This window comes from Grosmannia clavigera, assembly GCF_000143105.1.
Source record: "Grosmannia clavigera kw1407 unplaced genomic scaffold GCSC_168, whole genome shotgun sequence".
Taxonomy (NCBI): Eukaryota; Fungi; Ascomycota; class Sordariomycetes; order Ophiostomatales; family Ophiostomataceae; genus Leptographium; species Leptographium clavigerum.
The window spans coordinates 308,372-326,707 of NW_014040771.1; the positions used below are offsets into that span (position 1 = coordinate 308,372).

Here is an 18,336-nt window from a genome sequence, read left to right on the forward strand (position 1 = left end):
GCATCGGACTGAGTCAACCCTCTCAGGAGCGGCGCCTTTTAAGCCTGCTTTTCCTCCTGTCTCAGAGGCATCGGCCTCGGGATGCATCATGAGCGACGGCGAGAAAGAGGGGGCAGCGACCGAAAAGAAAAGAGGAAAGGCAAGGGACGGGGGAAAAAAAGAAGCAATCCGGACAGCCCGGAGCTCCTTCCTCGCTCGTCCTGCTTGTGCTCTGTCCCCCTTCCTCAGACCACCCCAGATGGCTCCTTCCTCGAAAGAGGATTACGCCACGGCTCTGCGGGCGAAAGAGTGGTGCTGATCAGGCCTAATGCATCGTGTGTCCGCAGTGGACGGCCCAATATTCGGATTAGTCTCATTAGCCGCCCTGCTCGATTTTTCTCATTCGGACCCTCATCTGTCTTTTCAGCCTCACTCAGCCTGCACGCAGAGCACAGCTTGCCCGAAGAGGCCTAATGGCCATCCGCTTCGGTGCTCGTAAGAGACGATCGCGTCGATGCTTGTCCACCGACAGGCCTGGTCAAGAGACACATGTCGGCTCTCCAGGGCCGATCCATCCTTCTCCACGGCTTCCCACTTGGCGGCGTCCCTGGCCGTCCTCACCTGCCGGCTATACTACATAGTATGTAGCTGCCTGCATTGTCTGCGCTGCCTGCGTTGGCTGCACTCCTCTTCCTCTCTCCTGCGCCAAATTAGATCAGCCGCAGCATCCTGTCTTCCTGGCTTCCTTTTTCCAGGCCGGACCACTTGTCACTTGCTTTTCGTCACTCGCCATCTTCTCTCTCGCGTCATGGCGTCACAGAGCCAGCGGTCGTCCATCCGGAGCATCCACCCGCTGCCCATCGTGCTCGAGAACGACGTGGACGGCGATGTCGAGACGCCCAAGTCGCCCACAGCGGCCCTCTCGCCGCGATCGAAACGCCGCTCGGACGGGACTGAGAAGTCAAAGCCGCCCTCGTCGTCGCGCAAGCATGGCCAGATCGGTGGCCCCGGCACCGGCAAGAACAGGACCTACGGCAGCAGCAACCCCCCGGCCGGACCAGGCCGCATCCATCGAGGCACGGGCGTGCACCCGGCATATGTCCGCCGATTCGGGCTCTTGGAAGAGCTCTATGCCGAGAGGAACCCAGAGGCTGAGACTAAGCTGGAGGCGCAGCCTCTGCCCGAAAGCGAGCCGGACACGAAGAGGTGGTACTCCAAAGGCGGCTTCTGGAAACGGCTGTTCGCCGGCCTGCTTCTCCTGGCATCAGCTGCTGTTGGGCTCGGTGTTGGTCTGGGCATCGGCCTTCGCAAAAAATCGTATGTCTGAGAGCCTATCTCTGCTCCGGTCCTGCCAGCACTAACACGTTCAGATGAGCCGTCTTTCTCGGTCCTCGACGAATCATCGACGACTCCCTCTCCCTGATGACGTCCATCTCTACGGCGGCTCAGACGCAGGCTTGCTTCGACATGTCCATCACGTTGTCGTATGGCCAGTCGCCGCGCCACATATAGCCGATACCACCGGCGTATCGGTCCCTTTAGGCAGTAGCCGCTCCGGGTCAATACGAAACCAAACAACCGCTCGTCTCCAGGGAACTGCTCTGGAAACGGTAACTTCGACGGCGAGAAACTAAATCACCACTGTTACAAATCGACGCGGCTACTGGTAGACAAAGGTCATCATTCAGCATGTATGATCAAGCTGTGGCCAGACAGAAGCGCCGGTGATATAAGAAGGCTCGTGGCTCTGAAATGCTCCGGAGACGAACCCCATTCGCATAATTGCCTAAATACGGCGTTACGTCAACTCCTTCCTTCATAGGGCATGTTTGGGGGCGCGATTAGCGCTCACGATATTTTGCCAGATGCCACTTGATACGTTGAAATATCTAGGCACTTTCTGTCGCAAACACTAGTTGGCATTCGCATGTCCAACGCATATGAGCAACATAGACATCATCTAATTATCCTTTATCTTATATACCCGTTCGTGAACCAGGCTATTAGCAAATGCACTTCCGACATTTATCCGACGTGTTGATCTGGATGAAGCGGCTAGCGGATTTAGCCTGATTGCGGCTAAATCTCAGCGGTGGACCGAGTTCTATGCTGTGGATATGTCATTGTGCTCTGATCCCGAGCATATCGCCGGCGCGCCTGTGTCTGGAACAAGAACAGAGGACAGAGCAGAAGATGGGGATGAAGACAGCCTCTGTCACGGGGTTCTATGGCTGTGTGCTCTGGCATGGAAGCGAGTGGGGCCGTTCGGCGCTGCTGTTACGGCATCCACAGGCGATACGTACGGAGGAAGGTCCAAGCGGATGGCCAGGACGAAAGGACCCAGAACGGCGTCTCGTCCGGCGCTGAAGTCACCAGACGCAACAGCCCGGGAGCTTGAGCTAGCGGCGTAGCTCCAGCAGCGGCTAATGGGCTGCGTCTCCCGTGTAAGCCGGGGAAAGAGCTTTGCCCGCTGCCCCTCTTCTTCCGCTGCTCTATAAATCAGGCAGGCCCGTTCCTTCCTGGCGACTTTTTGCCTTTCTCGTCTGCCATCTGCACCCGCTTTTCGATTGTCCTCTTCGTCCACAATGGCTTCCATCAAGCTCAGCAGCGGCCACGCGATGCCCCAGGTCGGCTTCGGCCTCTGGAAGGTCGGCACCGATGTTGCTGCCGACACCGTCTACAATGCCATCAAGGCCGGCTACCGGTTGCTGGACGGCGCCTGTGGTGAGTCCTTCTCGGCTGCCTTCACGACCCCTCTCTCGGCCACCAGCTGCTGACCAGCCAGACTATGGAAACGAGGTCGAGGTCGGCCAGGGCGTGGCCCGGGCCATCAAGGAGGGCCTCGTCAAGCGCGAGGACCTCTTCATCGTGTCCAAGCTGTGGAACACGTTCCACGACGGCGACCGGGTCGAGCCGATTGTGCGTCGCCAGCTCAAGGACTGGGGCATCGACTACTTTGACCTCTACGTCATCCACTTCCCGGTCGCCCTCGAGTACGTCGACCCGGCGGTGCGCTACCCGCCTGGCTGGCACTTTGACGACGCTGGGACCGAGATCCGCACCAGCAAGGCCAGCATCCATGAGACCTGGACCGCCATGGAGTCGCTCGTGGCCAAGGGCCTCAGCCGCAGCATCGGCGTGTCCAACTTCCAGTCTCAGCTGCTCTATGATCTCCTGCGCGTCGCCAAGATCCCGCCTGCCACCCTGCAGATCGAGCACCACCCCTACCTCGTCCAGCCGAATCTGTTGCGCCTCGCCAAGGCTGAGGGCATCGCCGTCACTGCCTACTCCTCCTTCGGCCCTGCCTCTTTTGACGAGTTCAAGATGGCTCACGCCACCGCCTTGACTCCGCTCTTCCAGGAGCCTACCGTCAAGGCCATCGCCGCCAAGAACGGCAAGACTACCGGCCAGATCCTCCTCCGCTGGGCCACCCAGCGCGGCCTGGCCGTCATCCCCAAAACCTCCACGCCCTCGCGCCTTGCCGAGAACTTGGACGTCGTCGCCTGGGACCTGCCCCAGGAGGACATCGACAGCCTCACGGCCCTCGACAAGAACATCCGCTTCAACCAGCCGGCCAACGTGCGTGCAAGCCCTCCCTTGCTTCCCCTCTTCTCCTTGCTGACATTGTTGCGCAGTACTTCCCGACCGAGCAGCTGTGGATATTTAGCTAGACGAGTAGTAGAAACAGACGGAGGGCGTTTGGATAGAGCAAGAGTCACGGCCACTGCTGGCTTGCCATTCACTGTCAACGATCGTGCACATCTCGCATGTGGTCCTATTACTGATTCTATCTGCCTCTCTAGCCTTCGTGTGACAGCAGGCCGGCTTTGAATCTGCAAATCCCAATAAATAACCCTTTCCAACCAACGCCTAATCGTGACGGCATGAGCGCAGCCTCTTGTTCTATCTGCTCTAGCGAACGTAGGCTGTAACGGTTAGCACGGCATAAAGAAGAAAGCGAGACAGGCATAAACGTACTAGCATCGATCTGCTTTACCTGCGGCAGCACCAGACGCACTTTGTTCCGGTACAGTGCTGGTGCCCGCAGCTGCAGTGGGTTGCCCTCGAAGTAGACCGTCTCGAGGGAGCTCTTGTCGGCCATGTTGCGTTCCACGTCCGTAAAGTCGTTCAGGAGGTTGTAGCTGGCCCATAGCTCCTCGAGCTTGTGCAGGCCGCCGATGCCCTGAAGTGAGGTGATCTTGTTGTTTCCAATATCGAGCGTGCGCAGATTCGGCAGGATCGACGTGGCAGCGGTTTTGTCGTCGGAGGCTTTGCCGTCGGTCTCCGAGGTCTTCGTCTCGTCGACCGAGAGCGATGCCACAGACTCGAGCAGGTTGTGTGACAGATACAGCTCCTCGAGCGTGGACACCACACGCAGCGGCGACAGGTCGCTGATGCGGTTCGACTGCAGGCTCAATAGGCGCAGGCGCGGCAAGCCGTCCAGGCCGGACAGGTCCGTGATCTTGTTCTTGGCCAGCCAGAGCTCCTCGAGAGCGACCAGGCCGTCCAGACCGCGGATCTCACGGATGCGGTTCGAGCCCAGCTCCAGCATGCGCATGCGCGTCAGCGTCTCGAGGCCCTCGATTTTGCCGATCTTGTTGGCCACCAGGAAGAGGTCAGTGAGCTCGCGCAGCCCGGCCAGGTGCTTGATATGCTTGATCTTGTTGAAGCTGAGGTCGAGGCTGGTCAAGCCTGGGAGTGTCTCGACGCCGCGCATGTGTGCGATCAGGTTGTCGTACATGTCGAGCTCCTTGAGGCATCCAGCGAGCGCGGCGAGTCCCTGGCCCGGAGTCGCGTCGGGTGAGTCCAGCCGCTGGATGCTATTCTGACGCAGACAAAGTCGCTGGCAGCAGGTGAAGCGCTCGAGGTGGAGGGCGTCGATAGAACGCACCCGGGAGTGCGTGCAGAAGATCTCGTCCGTCTCGGGGTCCTCGCCGTCTAAGATGTCTAGGAGGGGAAGACGCAGCCGGTCAGTAAAAGGGTCGGAGAGAGAGAGAGCTAAAGAGGAAAAGCCAGGAAAATCGACATTACCTTCATCTGCAGATATAGTCTCACCGGGTACAACGTTGTCCTCGTCTGAATACTCGGGGTCCGACAGCGCCTCCGGATTGGCAAGCACGGCCGTCTTCTTGGGTAGCCTCAGCTTGCCGTCCCAGCCCTTGCTGTTCCGCAGGCTGGGGCTAGCGAGTGGTCCCTGTCCATCTTCTGGCTCTGTATTCGGCACCGTCTCTGTGCCGTCGGCGAGGGCAATGTGTGTGGCCGCAGTCGACACCAGGACAGGTGTCGAGGCCGAAGATGTCGATACCGACTCGTCCTGCGACGGAGCCGTCCCAGACTCGCCGTGCGTCTCTTTATCGCTCGTCATGACAGGGCTGATGTCCTCGAAAAGCCGATGCGTGCTGTATCCGAACAAGTCCGTACTGAAGCTCCAACTTCGCCGAGAGACGTCGGTGATGGTAAAGGAATCAGGGGCCGCAGCGTGTCGGGCGGATCAGAGTTTTTGGCGTCTGCGCAAAGCCGGTTTTCTTGTGAACGTATTCGGGGTAGAATGCAAACTGATATTAACAATGTTGGCTCGCCAGAAAGTATGTAGAACAAGGCAGCAAAGAAAAGCAGCGGGCTATCTTGGCACCAGCAAAGGACCTTATTAGGCGGGGAAGGAACGCAGCAGTCACTGCAGCCCCACTACAGAGGGCTGCAGTGTTTGCGGGGCACCTTTCCTTTGCCTTCTACTTGACTTCTGTATTAGAAACGCTTCGCCAAAAAAAAAAAAAAAAAGGCTTCGACAAGGACGAGCATTGAGTTGGTGATAGCAAGTCGTAAGATACAAGGTCGCGTGCCCGCAAATTTCACACATGGGACTTGCTTGCATCCTGTTAAATAATCACTCATCCCAATATAGGTCAGATTGTATACCTTTTGCTGTCCTCGTGGGACGGCAGTGAATCTGGGCTCATCAATGACAAAGGCCTCTGCTGCTTCCTTCGTACATGGCTTTCCCAGCCTCTCTCTCAGTCCATCAATCTCTATTCTTGGCTCTTTTACGCCTGTCGCTTGTCTTCACTCATCCAACTCTTTTCTCGTGTACGTACGAAGTATTGTATCTTGGTATCTCACAAGCTATTGGCATCACTTGTTGATAGTCAGTTTACCTATTCGGTCAAAAAGCCTGCGCGTGATAACTGGGCAACACCTGTGGGCAATCGTTCGTTTATTATACGCATCGCAGTCGGTGATCAAGAAGCCAAGACAAACACGGCACAGCCAGCAACGACCACCGCCAGTGAAGTCCTCAGACTTCGGATGATGCTTCAACGTAAATCAACGGCAAATGTGGACTGTTCCGATTACGACAAGCATGACGAGACTGCTGACGCGGCAGCCGTTATCAACGGCGCTTAACCCTGTCGATCTCGTTAACCCCCCTGAATTGACAACAATGGTTCACTGCAATCTACTTGGAAGAGGTAGAAGACACCAAAGGCCATAAGTGCCAGAGGCCTTGAAGCGCCCCATTGCGCATTGAAAGGGTTACGAGTACAAAATCAATCAGGCATGACAGTGGAACCACAACCATTCTTCACAGGCTTTGTCTGTCAGGGGTGTTGTCTAATTGGCGGCCAAGCCAGTCGCATCCACTGAAACTTTCTCGTACTGCCACCTCCCGGGTCACACTGCTTTGCCTCTCCCGTGTCGAAACAGGAAAACAATGGCGCAGAGGTTGCAAGCAAAAGAAAAGCTTAGTTGCGGACTAAAACTGCCCTGAGACTTGCCCACCCTTTTTTCCTCCTTCTTCTCCAGTTCTACCCAGCTGGCGCGTTGTATAGTTTGGCGCATTTTTAAGTCGTGTTTCTACGCAGACAAACTATTCTCTGTATTACTTACCTAGATTAAGCCCCGTGTTGTCTTTTTCGACCTTGCCTCAAGACTAGATCCTCCACATGTTTCCTACCTATTTCGACCTGTCTCACTCCCATACAATTTTCTTTCCCGTTTCCTGTTGAGTTTACCCTCTGTCATGACCCCGGCCGACTCGCCCCGGCGCGTCCTTGGCTTGGCGTTTTCGGCAGCGGTTATATTGTGTACCGTCTTGGCATTCTATTCCTCCGACCACATTACTCTTCGTCAATGCGTTGCCCGCCCAATTACCACACAAACGGCCCAGGAGCTACCGGCGTTTCGGGAAACGTTAGAATACTTCATCGACTATCCCATCAGATCCCCTTTCAAGGATGGTTTCGGTGAGCTTGGTCGGCGCAGCCGAGTCCTGCGTGATTGGCTCGTCATGGCCGACAACATGCCCAAGACTGCGCCGACACGGGCAGTCCTCGAGGAGGCTTCTGAGGAGGTTGCCTTGAGCCTCTTCCCTTTCCTAGCAAACTACAAGTCGCCTTGGAAAGGCAGAACGATTGGCCGGAGAACGCCCGTGTCTGATATTAGAGCCTCTTTCAGTGACAGCTCCGCTGGGATTGTCATCCCGGCTGGCGACAAAAATGCCCTCTTTGCTGCGCACTTGATCGGCTCGTTGCGGACTGTCTTGAAGTCCACCCTGCCCATCCAGATAGCCTACGCTGGCGACGCTGACCTCTCGAAGGCCAACCGCAACTTGCTCGCCGGCGTGGTGAACGACAGTCTACCGATCGAATTTCTCGATGTCTCGACCGTATTTCAGCAAGATAACGACGACATCACCAAGATATACAAGGCCGAGGGGGGCGAGCCGACGAAAGAAGGCGAAGAGAAACCGCTGAAGCGAGAGTCGCTTCATGCTCCATTTTTCCGCTTCTTGGACCGCTCTTCCGGTGGCGGCTGGGCTTTCAAGTCATTTGCGGCGCTGGCGACGCGGTTCGAAAAAGTGATCCTTCTCGATGCCGACGCTGTCTTCGTCCAACCACCAGAGTCATTGCTTGCACAGGAAGATTTCAACAGAACCGGTGCGCTATTGTTCCATGATCGGCTGTTATGGAAGAACGCCTTTCCGGCACGCCACGAGTGGTGGCACGACCAGATCCGACGGCCGAGCGCCGAGCTGAGCAAGTCTCTCGTGTGGAGCGAGCAATACGCAGAGGAAGGGGACTCAGGCGTGGTGGTGTTGGACAAGGGCCGCGTAGATGTGTTGGTCGGGCTGCTGCACACATGTTGGCAGAACACATACGCAGTGCGGCAGGAGGTGACGTACAAGATTCTTTACGGCGACAAGGAGTCATGGTGGATGGGGCTCGAGCTGGCGGGCTCGTCATACACCATGGAGGAGCACTACGGGGCGATGGTAGGCTGGGCGACCACCGATCCCATCAAGGAAGATGAAAGTGGAGGAACAAACGGGACCGACAGCAAGACGGTCGAAAATCCCAAGCCCACGAAGGTGTGCAGCTTTGTGATTGCACATATGGACAAGTCGAAACGACTGCTGTGGTACAACGGCAGCCTGAGAAAGAACAAGGCGCATTTGAACGATGTCGAGTACGAGGTTCCGCGCCAGTGGATGCTGGATGGAGATTGGGAAAAGGGTGCCCAGAAAATGGACATGAGCTGCATGCGAGGTGCCCCGATACACGACCTGACTACAGAGGAGGTGGCGATATTGCAACGGTCGATCGATCTGGCGCAAATGGTGGACCTGGCGTTTACATCATGATTACAGATCACTTGTCTTTCTCATACAACGGTGGCTTTGGGCGTCTTGGATAGGATTGGGAAATCATGTACTATATACGAGGAAATATGACCGCCATACAAGTGTTCTTTCTGGCTTTTCGTCATCAGACAGGATCGGAAAAATAGCAGACAAGGGGGTCTGCATGTGTTCCGGCTTCTCGGTATCTTACTATGTATAAGTTCGGAATATTCTCGGTGGATATGGAGTATTTCCCCTGACTGACATGGTCACAGTACATCGTACATGGTATCCGGTAAGAGCCAAGTCGGAGGGGGCTGAGTGAGACGGACATCTCTGGTGAGGTAATAATGACGGTTGGGCCGAGAGATCTGGTCTGGTGCCTGGTTTGCAGTGCCACGGCTCTTTGCAAATAGGAGTGTGGGTTCCATGTCACGAGCAGCGATTGGTGGGATGCCGAACGAAGGACAAAACGAACTGTCCGTCACAAAAGAACGTTCGAGTCGGCCGCATTAGGTCCAGGGGGATCGGATGGAAGCTTGCATGGTTGGTCAACCGGCCCATTTTTTATTAAATAGGATGCATGGGTGCCGTCTGCCTGTTCCTTATCTCACATCCATGACGCCAAAGAAAAGTGATGCTTTGCAATATACGAAACAAAATGGGAGTGATAGGACGGATCCCTTGCGGGTCCGTTTGTAATCGTAGCTGCTGGGCTGCCTCACGTCACGGAGGAACTTGGCTGCTTTTAATTGGGCAATCTTGAGCATCTGCTGCCTGATGCACTAGATGTATCGTTTTCCCAGGTCATGTTCCCTACTCATGTCCCGGAGCTACTTGAAATTGTGCAGTAGGGCCACGATAAACTCCTCACACTACGTAGTATGGCCGGCCACATCAGCAGAAGAGGGGTCTGGGACGGAAGGAAGCAAAGAAACAGGATGATGCCAAGAGAACTAACATGGTCTGGAGACAGATGCACGTTCCCGGTACTTGATCCTAGAGGAGACACACCCCATCACAGTTTCCCCTTGCATTCACGGCATCCTCACGCCTCAGCCGTACTCATGACCGCCAGGCAGCACTGTGGAGTGACAACGATGCCGCAGAGGCTGTGTGCAGGTGTGGAAGAGCGATTGTGTGCTCGCCTGCGAATCCATAGTCCATGCAACCTTGCAGCAGCCCCGCTGGATTTCGCAGCTGCATCCCCACCGACCTAGGTTTTTTTTGGAACCAAACCACTCTAAATTCCATTAAACTATTGCCCAACCTGGCAAGTGCATCATGTGACTGCGTGTGCTTTTGGCGTAGTCCACACGAACGTGCCACACGTCGAGACACGCTTGGACGGCCCAACATCTCCAGCTTTCCGGTTTATTCTCTCTCTCTTCATTTCAGCACTTCTTCCTCCTACTCTCCCCCATGTCCGGTTCTTTTCCCGGTTCAAAGCCATACCCCCCCTCCTCCAATACTAGGCAGGCACGGCATGGCGCCTTGGGTGGCACACTTCAGGGGAATGGATGGCTTGCATCGCTGTTCTAATCTGTTCGCACCGTAATACATTTTTCTGGCCGTCGTCCTCGCTCAATCCTCCGTATAAATATTTCTCGCTTCCTATTCCTAATATATTCCGGACGAGAATATCTCTCTTTTTCAACAAACTTGCCTCGGGTAGGCTCAATTAACAACGGCAGCGACAAAAACCAGCACACACCCATGAAATAAGACGTAAAGTCGAAAAAGGAACGGCACCCCATTACTGCCCAATATCGGATTACGGCTGCCATATTACGATCGCCTGCTTTTACCTTGCCGCATGTTTTATCAGAGCTCTCTTCTCTGTTCTCATTCTACTTTTACTTTCACCCTTCTTATTCCATCTGCTATGTTTTCCCGGTCGCAAAACAAGAGCTTCTCCAAGGGCCAGAAGCCCAGCAAGCCTGGTGGCTCATTTAACAAAGAAGCTGGAATCTCAAAGCATCGCCGCCATGAGTCTCGCCGCCATCCGCCAAACGCCTCTTCGGCCTCTGCCCTTGCCGCCTTTGCCGAAAACACACCATCTCCAGCTTCGCAAGTCTTGCCATTTCTTTGTTGCAACCTTTTTATCACAATCTCATCCATCTTCTAACACTGCTCATTCCTCAGAAACCTCACATCTGCCATTGTCACCCTCGTCGTCGGCCGCGACCAGCGCATCTTTGCCGCCCACGAAGACATTCTCTGTGCCTCTCCGTACTTCCGACAGGTCCTTCACGGGCAGATGTACTACGAAAAGCACCAGGCTGGCATACTGAGCAGCCCTAAAAACCCTGGCAGCCCCGGCTCGAGGCGGATAGCACTGTCCGAAGACGAGCCCGAGATCTTCTCGTCCGTTCTCGAGTACCTCTACAAAGGCGACTACTATCCGCGACTGATTCACAACAAACGACACAACTCGTGGGAGCTAGAGCGCGGAGAGGCCAGCGGAACGGATATGGAGAATGGCGATGGTGGTGCTGTCTCTTCAGAAGCAACCATCTACCACCACGTTGTCGACGGCGATCTGCTCAAGGACACGGTGATATACTGCACAGCTGACAAGTATGGCCTGGACGAGCTGAAACGGATTGCGCTCCGAAAGCAAGGACTTCGTAAGCTTGCCGCTCTTTGCCGCACTCTCCGTACGTCAACATGTGCTAACCTCGCTCGGTTGCAGAAGCCGGAATCCAGTGCAGCACCATACTGTCATCTGCACGATACGCATATGCGCACACGCCTGACACTGATTCCAAGCTGCGTGCTCATTACCTGGCTCTCATCATCCGGAGCCGCAGCACCTTCAAACGCAGCGGCACCATGCAGTTGGAGATGTTTAATGGCGGGTCGCAGCTATTCTTCGACCTTTTCGTGGCCCTCTGCAACCATGTCGACGACATCTCGTCGGTCCAGTAAGTAGGATGCAAGCTTTATCCCATCGTATACCTGTGCTGATGAAGCTCCTTTAGAAGCACTCCCCGCAGCAATCGCAATTCTTGAGCCATCACTGTCGTTGCTCTTCATGCGTTGATTTACCTTCTCCTTGCTGTTATTTAACAGAGCAAGCAACCACAAACAAAAAAAACACCCCAAGTGTATTCCGAATTTCAAGGAACATTTCTATCCATCGCGTCTCTCGATTTATTCTTTTTGGGGTCACACTTTGCTTCGACACCTTCCTGAGATGTTTTTATTGGCGCTTATTGGACTTATGATGGCGTTGCTCTGCTTTTATATACCGCCCTTGCCAGGTTACGACTGACGCAAGCAATAAGATTTGATAATGTTTAGGGATCCCTGGGCTTTTTGCGGACGAGACACTCATCGCCACCGAGATTGGCCACCATCTCAGACCTTTGAATGACCGAATTTCCACTGCCCATTCTAGGATTTCCTTTTCTCTTTCCTTTCTTCTTGACGGCAGTACATTTTTGGATTATTCTCTTCGCGATTCCCGAGAAGCAGTACTCACCTGGGTCGATGACTTATACTCGACTTGCCCATAGTTTGTAAAACGAACAAAGCTTTGCCTGTGGCACCTACACTGCCTACAATGTGGCTCTTTAGGACCTGTGTTAGAGGGGGGTGATGAGCAATATCCCACATTTGGTTTTCTCCTTTCTGACAACTCTGCTGGGGTGGGTGCCGATGGACGTCTGGCCAGCCTGATCTTCTAATTGAATTTCTGTATTGTTATATGTATTTTGCGCGAAGGCATTGGTTTTGCTATGGGTATAATATTTTTGGGAATACCGGTTATCGCCCCTAGGTTGTAATGCAACGGGCATATGCTGGCTTTGCGCTTTTTCTATAAAAAAATGGCCAGAAAACAACCAAATGCCCTAGTTGGATGTCGATTTACAAAGTCCTGGTCGTTGACACCTGTTTTCAAATACGGGTTGCTTCTGTTTACTACGATGACCGAAAGTTCAGTCGTATTCGCTCAATTTGTAGCTTGCGCACATGAGTCGTACAAGATGTATGTCGTTTGGCAAACGATTATTCCGCACTCGCTTCTTACGCATCAGAAGTAGGTTTCATCTTGGGCTCACAACTTCATTTGTTCAAATTGGCGTGACTACCCCAAAAGAAACTATGTGCAGATGCACCTTGACTGCTAACAAGCCGTCATATAGCAGATAATAATGTACGCCTCAGAGTAGCTCAATCCTGTGTTTTTAGGATACGGAGTACTCCGTGCTGTTGTGGTGAAACAAAGTACACCGTTCATTTAGTCTCGAAAGCAAGGGGGAAATCGCTACTCTGCATCAAATCCATATCTAAATAAAGGAATCCCGTACTAAAACAAGCTCGTTATCTCGCTTTGCATTGTCATTACACGCCGGTACCTGGGAAAGCCGCCGCCTTGCTCAACACTACAATGCCCCTCTCACGATGGATGTATCCCTTCATGAGATTCTTAAAACGAAGTAAGTCCTTCGGTTAGCGTCTGGTCCAAACAGTAACGACAGGCATCGCTCAACTCACCTTGTAAATCATGTTTGCTATCAGGCACTCCACCTCATCCACATCTAGACTCTCCTGGCTACCCAGCTTGATGGCAGCAGAGAAGTTTGCTACAGGCACGCGCGTCCGACGGACTGGTGCTACACCAGGTGCTGTTGGCTCCTCAAACCCGCCAGCAAGGAAGACCTTCCTCAAGAGGTTGCGGAGAGCGATATCTCGTCCACGTTCCAGCGTGAGATAGATGCGCTGTCTGACAAACTCGTCTTCGTTCCTCTGTAATGCGACGTCGAATGCATGCAGATCGCCTTTCTTTATGCACTGCGAAAGTGGAAGAAACAGCTTCTGCAGGCGAGGGTATGGCTCCAGCAGCTTTTCGCTGGGAAGGGTGTGTGTGGTAATGAGGTGGCATGGAATAAGGTAAGTGAGGATCAGTCTAGAAGGATTAGCCTTTGGGTTGGCTCTACTAATGAGTAACAACATACTCTTTGTTCTTCAGTGCTTGGTTATGACATGAAAGCCAAGCCTCAGTGAGATGCTTCTCTGCCTAATGATTCAGCAGTCAGTACCTCCAATACAACATAATTGAAGCGTAAGGATGTTGGTGATGAGAGCGAACCTCCACGTAGTTCTCTTCGAGAAAGTATAAAACCCCCTCGTAATACTTGAAAGTAACGCGCTGGGACTTGGGAAAGTTATCGAGGCTAGGCATGTCTCCCTGATAGGCACTTAGGGCCTTGAGGATGTTTCTCGATAAGCCTGCTGAGTTGAGCTTGAAATACGTTTTGAACAGCAAATTTATCACGCCGTAAATGCCCCATTTTCTTGAGTTTGCAATATCTTGTGTTCTAAGCGATTGATTGTAAGTAAGAAACGAGTTGAAGTAAGAGCATAGGGGGTATTGCGCATCTCATACCGATCGCTCAGGCACAGTTGAAAGAGTCGGTTGAGTTGGCGAGCACAATCTTCCAGCTGCTGATGCTTTTCGTTCTCGGCATCAAAGTCGTCCTGAAAGGTGGCGTTGCCGTCAAAGCTTGCAGTGACATTTCGCTCGTCGTCAGCCTTGACGGCAAATACACGCAGATATTTCCCCACGACATAGAGTGTGGGTATGCTCCAGGCTTCGAATCCGTAGTTCGTATAACCTCTGTGAAGAGCCAAGGTCACGTCTTTCCAAGCCTCATACACACTCATCCATGTAGCCTACAGGAGCCGTCAGAGGAATTGGTATGACCAATATGGTTAGGTATGGCCGCTCACCTGTCCTTTTGCCCCGGTACCCTCTTGTTTTTCTTGTATGAGAAGGATCTCTCCAACAGCCTTCCAGTAAGCATAGTATACTTCAGTCCAGCCTTGTACTTCAGTGTTGTTAAGCGCGTCTGTACTGTTCTGAATTTTGCGCTTGATGCTTGACTTTGCATCGTGCTGATTGGCTCCATTCCATATGTTACGGAGTCGAGTCGGGTCGCCAGAAGGAGATACTGGAAGCAGCGATGTAGCCAAAGCTCTCCCATCACCGACATCCACTGCCTTTCCGAAATCCCGGAACAGGCGATCCATAGTGGCGATGGGTGCTGAGAGACAGGGCGTTGAGAAAACTCTTGAAAGCTACGATGCCAAGCCAGGTAACTGCTACAAGTCTTCGTTAATACACCCTTCTTGATCTTCGTCGCGAACCGTTTGATTTGTCGCCCTTTATGCTTCGCCTAAACGCATCTTCTCAGCAGAGTAGCTCCTTCCCTCTCACAACGTTCAACTACTTTGTTTCTTCCCTTTCAAGCCCAAAGCCCACTTCAAATTAGGGGATGGTTATCATTGGTTGGCTATAAAATATGTGACCCACCCACGCTGCGCGCTAAATCGAGGCAGACTTTCTTTGCCGGAGCGGATCAACTCGTTTCCGACGCACAATTTTCGTGGGCTTCCAAGCCCCGAAAAAAGCAACCACCAAATCGATATTGTGTCTGCTTTACAGAAATTTGAAAATTCCGACTAGACTCAATCATTTTGACGACCAACATCAACGAAAAATAAAATTCAAGGTGAGCATCCTCTACCAGTAACGCAGCATTGCAATAGTTTTCTAACTCAAGAAAGATGGGTAAGTTTTTTATATGCATGCTTGCCAGTCATTCATTCAACGACGCGGAGGAATTACGACCAGAGCCAGTTCGCAGGAGGGGCGCGGAAAGAGACCGACGTATTGAAACAGGAGGCCGTTCAGAGATCACCACACCCTGAGAGACTGTCGACAATGTCACCTTCAACGACCACGCCACGCACGGAAAAGCACCTTCAATTTGTTCCCCGGGGAACAGGATCGGTCGGATCATTCACCCAGTGCCTCTTTCCTCTGCTATAATCGGGGCAAGGCACCATCATTTTTGGATCGACATGGCTGCCGAGACTGGGAAAGGATTTCTCTAAAACGTGCACCTCTTTCTGGCCCTTTTATCGAACTCTCCAGCTTTGGTCGCGACTTGATGGAGAGCGGACGAGGCCCAGTGACGCATCATCATTCTGCAAGCATGGCTAACAGTTTTCTCTTTCCAGGCCGTCTTCAGGAATACCAGGTCATCGGCCGGCATCTGCCGACCGAGTCCAACCCGACTCCCAGCCTGTACCGCATGCGCATCTTCGCCCCTAACGAGGTTGTTGCCAAGTCCCGGTACTGGTACTTCCTGCGCGGTCTCCGGAAGGTCAAGAAGGCCACCGGTGAGATCGTTGCCGTCAACGCCGTATGTCTCCATCGGATCTTTCAGACTGCGTGTACCATTTGAATTACGCTCTAACCGTGCGTCTCTGGCAGATCTCTGAGAAGCACCCCCTGAAGGTCAAGAACTTCGGTATCTGGATCCGGTACGACTCTCGGTCAGGCACCCACAACATGTACAAGGAGTACCGTGAGCTGTCGAGAACCGCTGCCGTCGAGTCTCTGTACCAGGACATGGCTGCTCGCCACCGTGCCCGCTTCCGGTCGATTCACGTATGCTTTCCTCCGCCACTTGAGGCTCCGCGTTGCTTGGTGCTGTGTTGCTAACAATATATTGCAGATCCTCCGCGTCGTCGAGATCGAGAAGAACGAGGATATCAAGCGCCCGTACATCAAGCAGCTCGTGACCAAGAGCCTTACCTTCCCCCTGCCTCACCGCGTGCCCAAGATCTCGACCAAGAAGATCTTCAGCGCCAAGCGCCCGTCGACTTTTGCTTAAGTGGGTTATACTAGCAGGTGGACTGAGCGATCGGCATGATAAAGAGAAAGAAAACAAAATCCGGGTTGCGGGGTGTCTTGTTGGAGGCTGTTCTTCTGGTGTTTACTTAACGGCCACGGGAAACGGATTTAGCAGACCCTTCGACATGAAGGGTAGTGAAATAAAAAAGCAAAAAATTTCCAAACAACAAATGGAGCCGAGTTTGTGTAAGAGCACCGGCTACATTGCAATAGCTTTTATTTACGACCAGAGAGAGGATGTAACAATGACATGCGATAGGTGCGACTATGACTGTTCAGCTATAGGTACGAGATAGGAAATTTGTCTCCAATTGAAATGAGCTGTATGGTCTCTGTATGGCCGCATCTATCGTTCAAAAACGAACCCCCCCCCCCCCCCCGCCAATTTATTTCGTCCAAATTGTACTCCGTACTGCTCACCAACTGGCCGAATGCTTGTCTTCGGTCCTTTTACTTTCTAGTTCTTTCATCAAAAATGCAGCATGAGTTAACAATACAAAGAGCTGGGCTAGGGTGCTTATGCCGACTATATCATTTACGGATGACGGACCATACGGCCATAGCCATAGACCAGAGTTGGAGGGACAGTAGACGAGCAGTGTTCGATCGAAGAGATGGCATTTGCATGGCGTTGAGGAATGGGAGGGGTGAACGTGTGTCTGTAAAGCCAGCTTCGAGCAATACATAGCTATGGTTGAGTTAGACCTACATAACCCAGGTAAAGTAACAGGAAAGGAATGCGATGGCTTCCTGCTTCTATCTTTTCATTGGGTTTAGATGTGCCCACGATGATGATGCCGCTGTCTCTGAAAAATTCTCGTCGAAGCTTTTGTCGTTTCAATAACGTCCGCCACACCAACCTTGTATTGTATATATTGCTGAGATTTCGAATCCACTTGGGGTGCTGCGTGAGCCTACTTGCATTGTGCGAAGCCCTGTTGGAGGCACCTTGGGAGGTGAGGACTGCGTCATGTAGTTTTCTCCTGCATTATTCGTATACACTTTCTTTGTGTCATCAACTCTGCTCGTCTCCCTGGCACGACAGTATGTAGCTCGCAACTTGGCGTCTTCTTCATGGTCTCTTTTCTAATCGTGGTAGGATACACTGCCTACTCTACGGCCGGTCTTTAGCTATAGATGGTAAGAAGTTCCCTGCGGAACTATAAGACTCTTTGTGTTGAGGGATCAACCGGCTGGAAAGTCAGTCTGCAGAGGCAAGGAACTTTGGACTGTCACTAAGGAGGCCGCTTGCGCTTTTGAGCGAGGAAGTAAGCAACATAGTCCCTGGCGACCTGCAGTCCCGTCAGCCCTGAGGCACTGCGGAGTTGGACGGGCATGTCTTCGGCTGTCGACATGGGCTGAAGGCAGCTTACTGAGGCCATCTCCCGATAGTTAGCCTTGGCTGTGGGCCAACATAGCTGACGGTTAGCGCTATAAAACAGCACAAGGTATGGGCTTCTCCGCTATCAGCTGGACCCAGTCAAGGCACGTGCCCAACAGCTAAGCGGCCCGTATGACTGGCGGCCACTGGCGTCTGCTCGTGGCGTGGATCACGATGGGCTGTCCTCGATGTTACAGACGGTGACCCATTTGGTAAGATACATATAGTACTCCCGTATGGCAGCAGAGCCACAAGTTCCCCGCCAAACCCCCACCTGCAAGACCAGAATGGAAGGTCCTTCATGATCCCGTGATTCTGTCGCCAACTGCCAGAGGCCGCTTCATTCCGTCTCACACCTTCCGTCGCATTCCTGTTCCCCCCTCGGATTTTCAGTCTGCTTGTCTCTGGCTATCTGCTGTCTCCCCCCTCTTTTGACGTAAATTCTGCGGGCATTTTGTGCATATTTCGTGATCTGGTTTCACCCACCACCGGTACTACTTCGGGGCAGAAGCCAAACTCAGCATCAGCCTTCTCTGCGCCTTCCGCATGCATCAATTTTTTTCATGTCGCAAAGTTAGCCGGTCCTCTTTCCTGCCTTAGCTGCTGCCTATGAAGTGACGTGCCTTCCCGCCTTTGACCAGTCGTCTG

The 18,336-nt window shown here is 53.1% G+C and overlaps 7 protein-coding genes across 7 annotated transcripts; 5 read left to right on the plus strand and 2 right to left on the minus strand.

The window, feature by feature from the left end:
* Positions 1–787: 787 nt before the first annotated feature.
* On the plus strand, positions 788–2,390 carry CMQ_2063 (uncharacterized protein; the record flags this gene model as incomplete). Its single annotated transcript, XM_014314989.1, has 2 exons — positions 788–1,296; positions 1,979–2,390. The coding sequence occupies 2 exons, from the start codon at positions 788–790 to the stop codon at positions 2,388–2,390; spliced, it is 921 nt and encodes a 306-aa protein (XP_014170464.1).
* Positions 2,391–2,564: 174 nt separating this feature from the next.
* On the plus strand, positions 2,565–3,650 carry CMQ_1943 (d-xylose reductase; the record flags this gene model as incomplete). The annotated part of the gene is made up of 3 exons (XM_014314869.1): positions 2,565–2,703; positions 2,765–3,558; positions 3,615–3,650. The coding sequence occupies 3 exons, from the start codon at positions 2,565–2,567 to the stop codon at positions 3,648–3,650; spliced, it is 969 nt and encodes a 322-aa protein (XP_014170344.1).
* A 241-nt stretch (positions 3,651–3,891) lies between these two features.
* On the minus strand, positions 3,892–5,344 carry CMQ_1923 (protein phosphatase pp1 regulatory subunit; the record flags this gene model as incomplete). The annotated part of the gene is made up of 3 exons (XM_014314849.1): positions 3,892–3,905; positions 3,958–4,926; positions 5,011–5,344. The coding sequence occupies 3 exons, from the start codon at positions 5,342–5,344 to the stop codon at positions 3,892–3,894; spliced, it is 1,317 nt and encodes a 438-aa protein (XP_014170324.1).
* Positions 5,345–6,997: 1,653 nt separating this feature from the next.
* Positions 6,998–8,617, plus strand: CMQ_2039 (glycosyl transferase; the record flags this gene model as incomplete). The annotated part of the gene is made up of 1 exon (XM_014314965.1): positions 6,998–8,617. The coding sequence occupies one exon, from the start codon at positions 6,998–7,000 to the stop codon at positions 8,615–8,617; it is 1,620 nt and encodes a 539-aa protein (XP_014170440.1).
* Positions 8,618–10,584: 1,967 nt separating this feature from the next.
* On the plus strand, positions 10,585–11,527 carry CMQ_1939 (uncharacterized protein; the record flags this gene model as incomplete). The annotated part of the gene is made up of 3 exons (XM_014314865.1): positions 10,585–10,670; positions 10,742–11,226; positions 11,292–11,527. The coding sequence occupies 3 exons, from the start codon at positions 10,585–10,587 to the stop codon at positions 11,525–11,527; spliced, it is 807 nt and encodes a 268-aa protein (XP_014170340.1).
* Positions 11,528–12,946: 1,419 nt separating this feature from the next.
* On the minus strand, positions 12,947–14,635 carry CMQ_2065 (cop9 signalosome complex subunit 12; the record flags this gene model as incomplete). Its single annotated transcript, XM_014314991.1, has 6 exons — positions 12,947–13,030; positions 13,100–13,454; positions 13,561–13,622; positions 13,695–13,923; positions 13,992–14,278; positions 14,336–14,635. The coding sequence occupies 6 exons, from the start codon at positions 14,633–14,635 to the stop codon at positions 12,947–12,949; spliced, it is 1,317 nt and encodes a 438-aa protein (XP_014170466.1).
* A 537-nt stretch (positions 14,636–15,172) lies between these two features.
* On the plus strand, positions 15,173–16,287 carry CMQ_2049 (60S ribosomal protein l20; the record flags this gene model as incomplete). The annotated part of the gene is made up of 4 exons (XM_014314975.1): positions 15,173–15,176; positions 15,629–15,813; positions 15,885–16,061; positions 16,129–16,287. 4 exons carry the CDS (start codon positions 15,173–15,175, stop codon positions 16,285–16,287), a joined length of 525 nt encoding a protein of 174 aa, XP_014170450.1.
* Between the last annotated feature and the right edge of the window lie 2,049 nt (positions 16,288–18,336).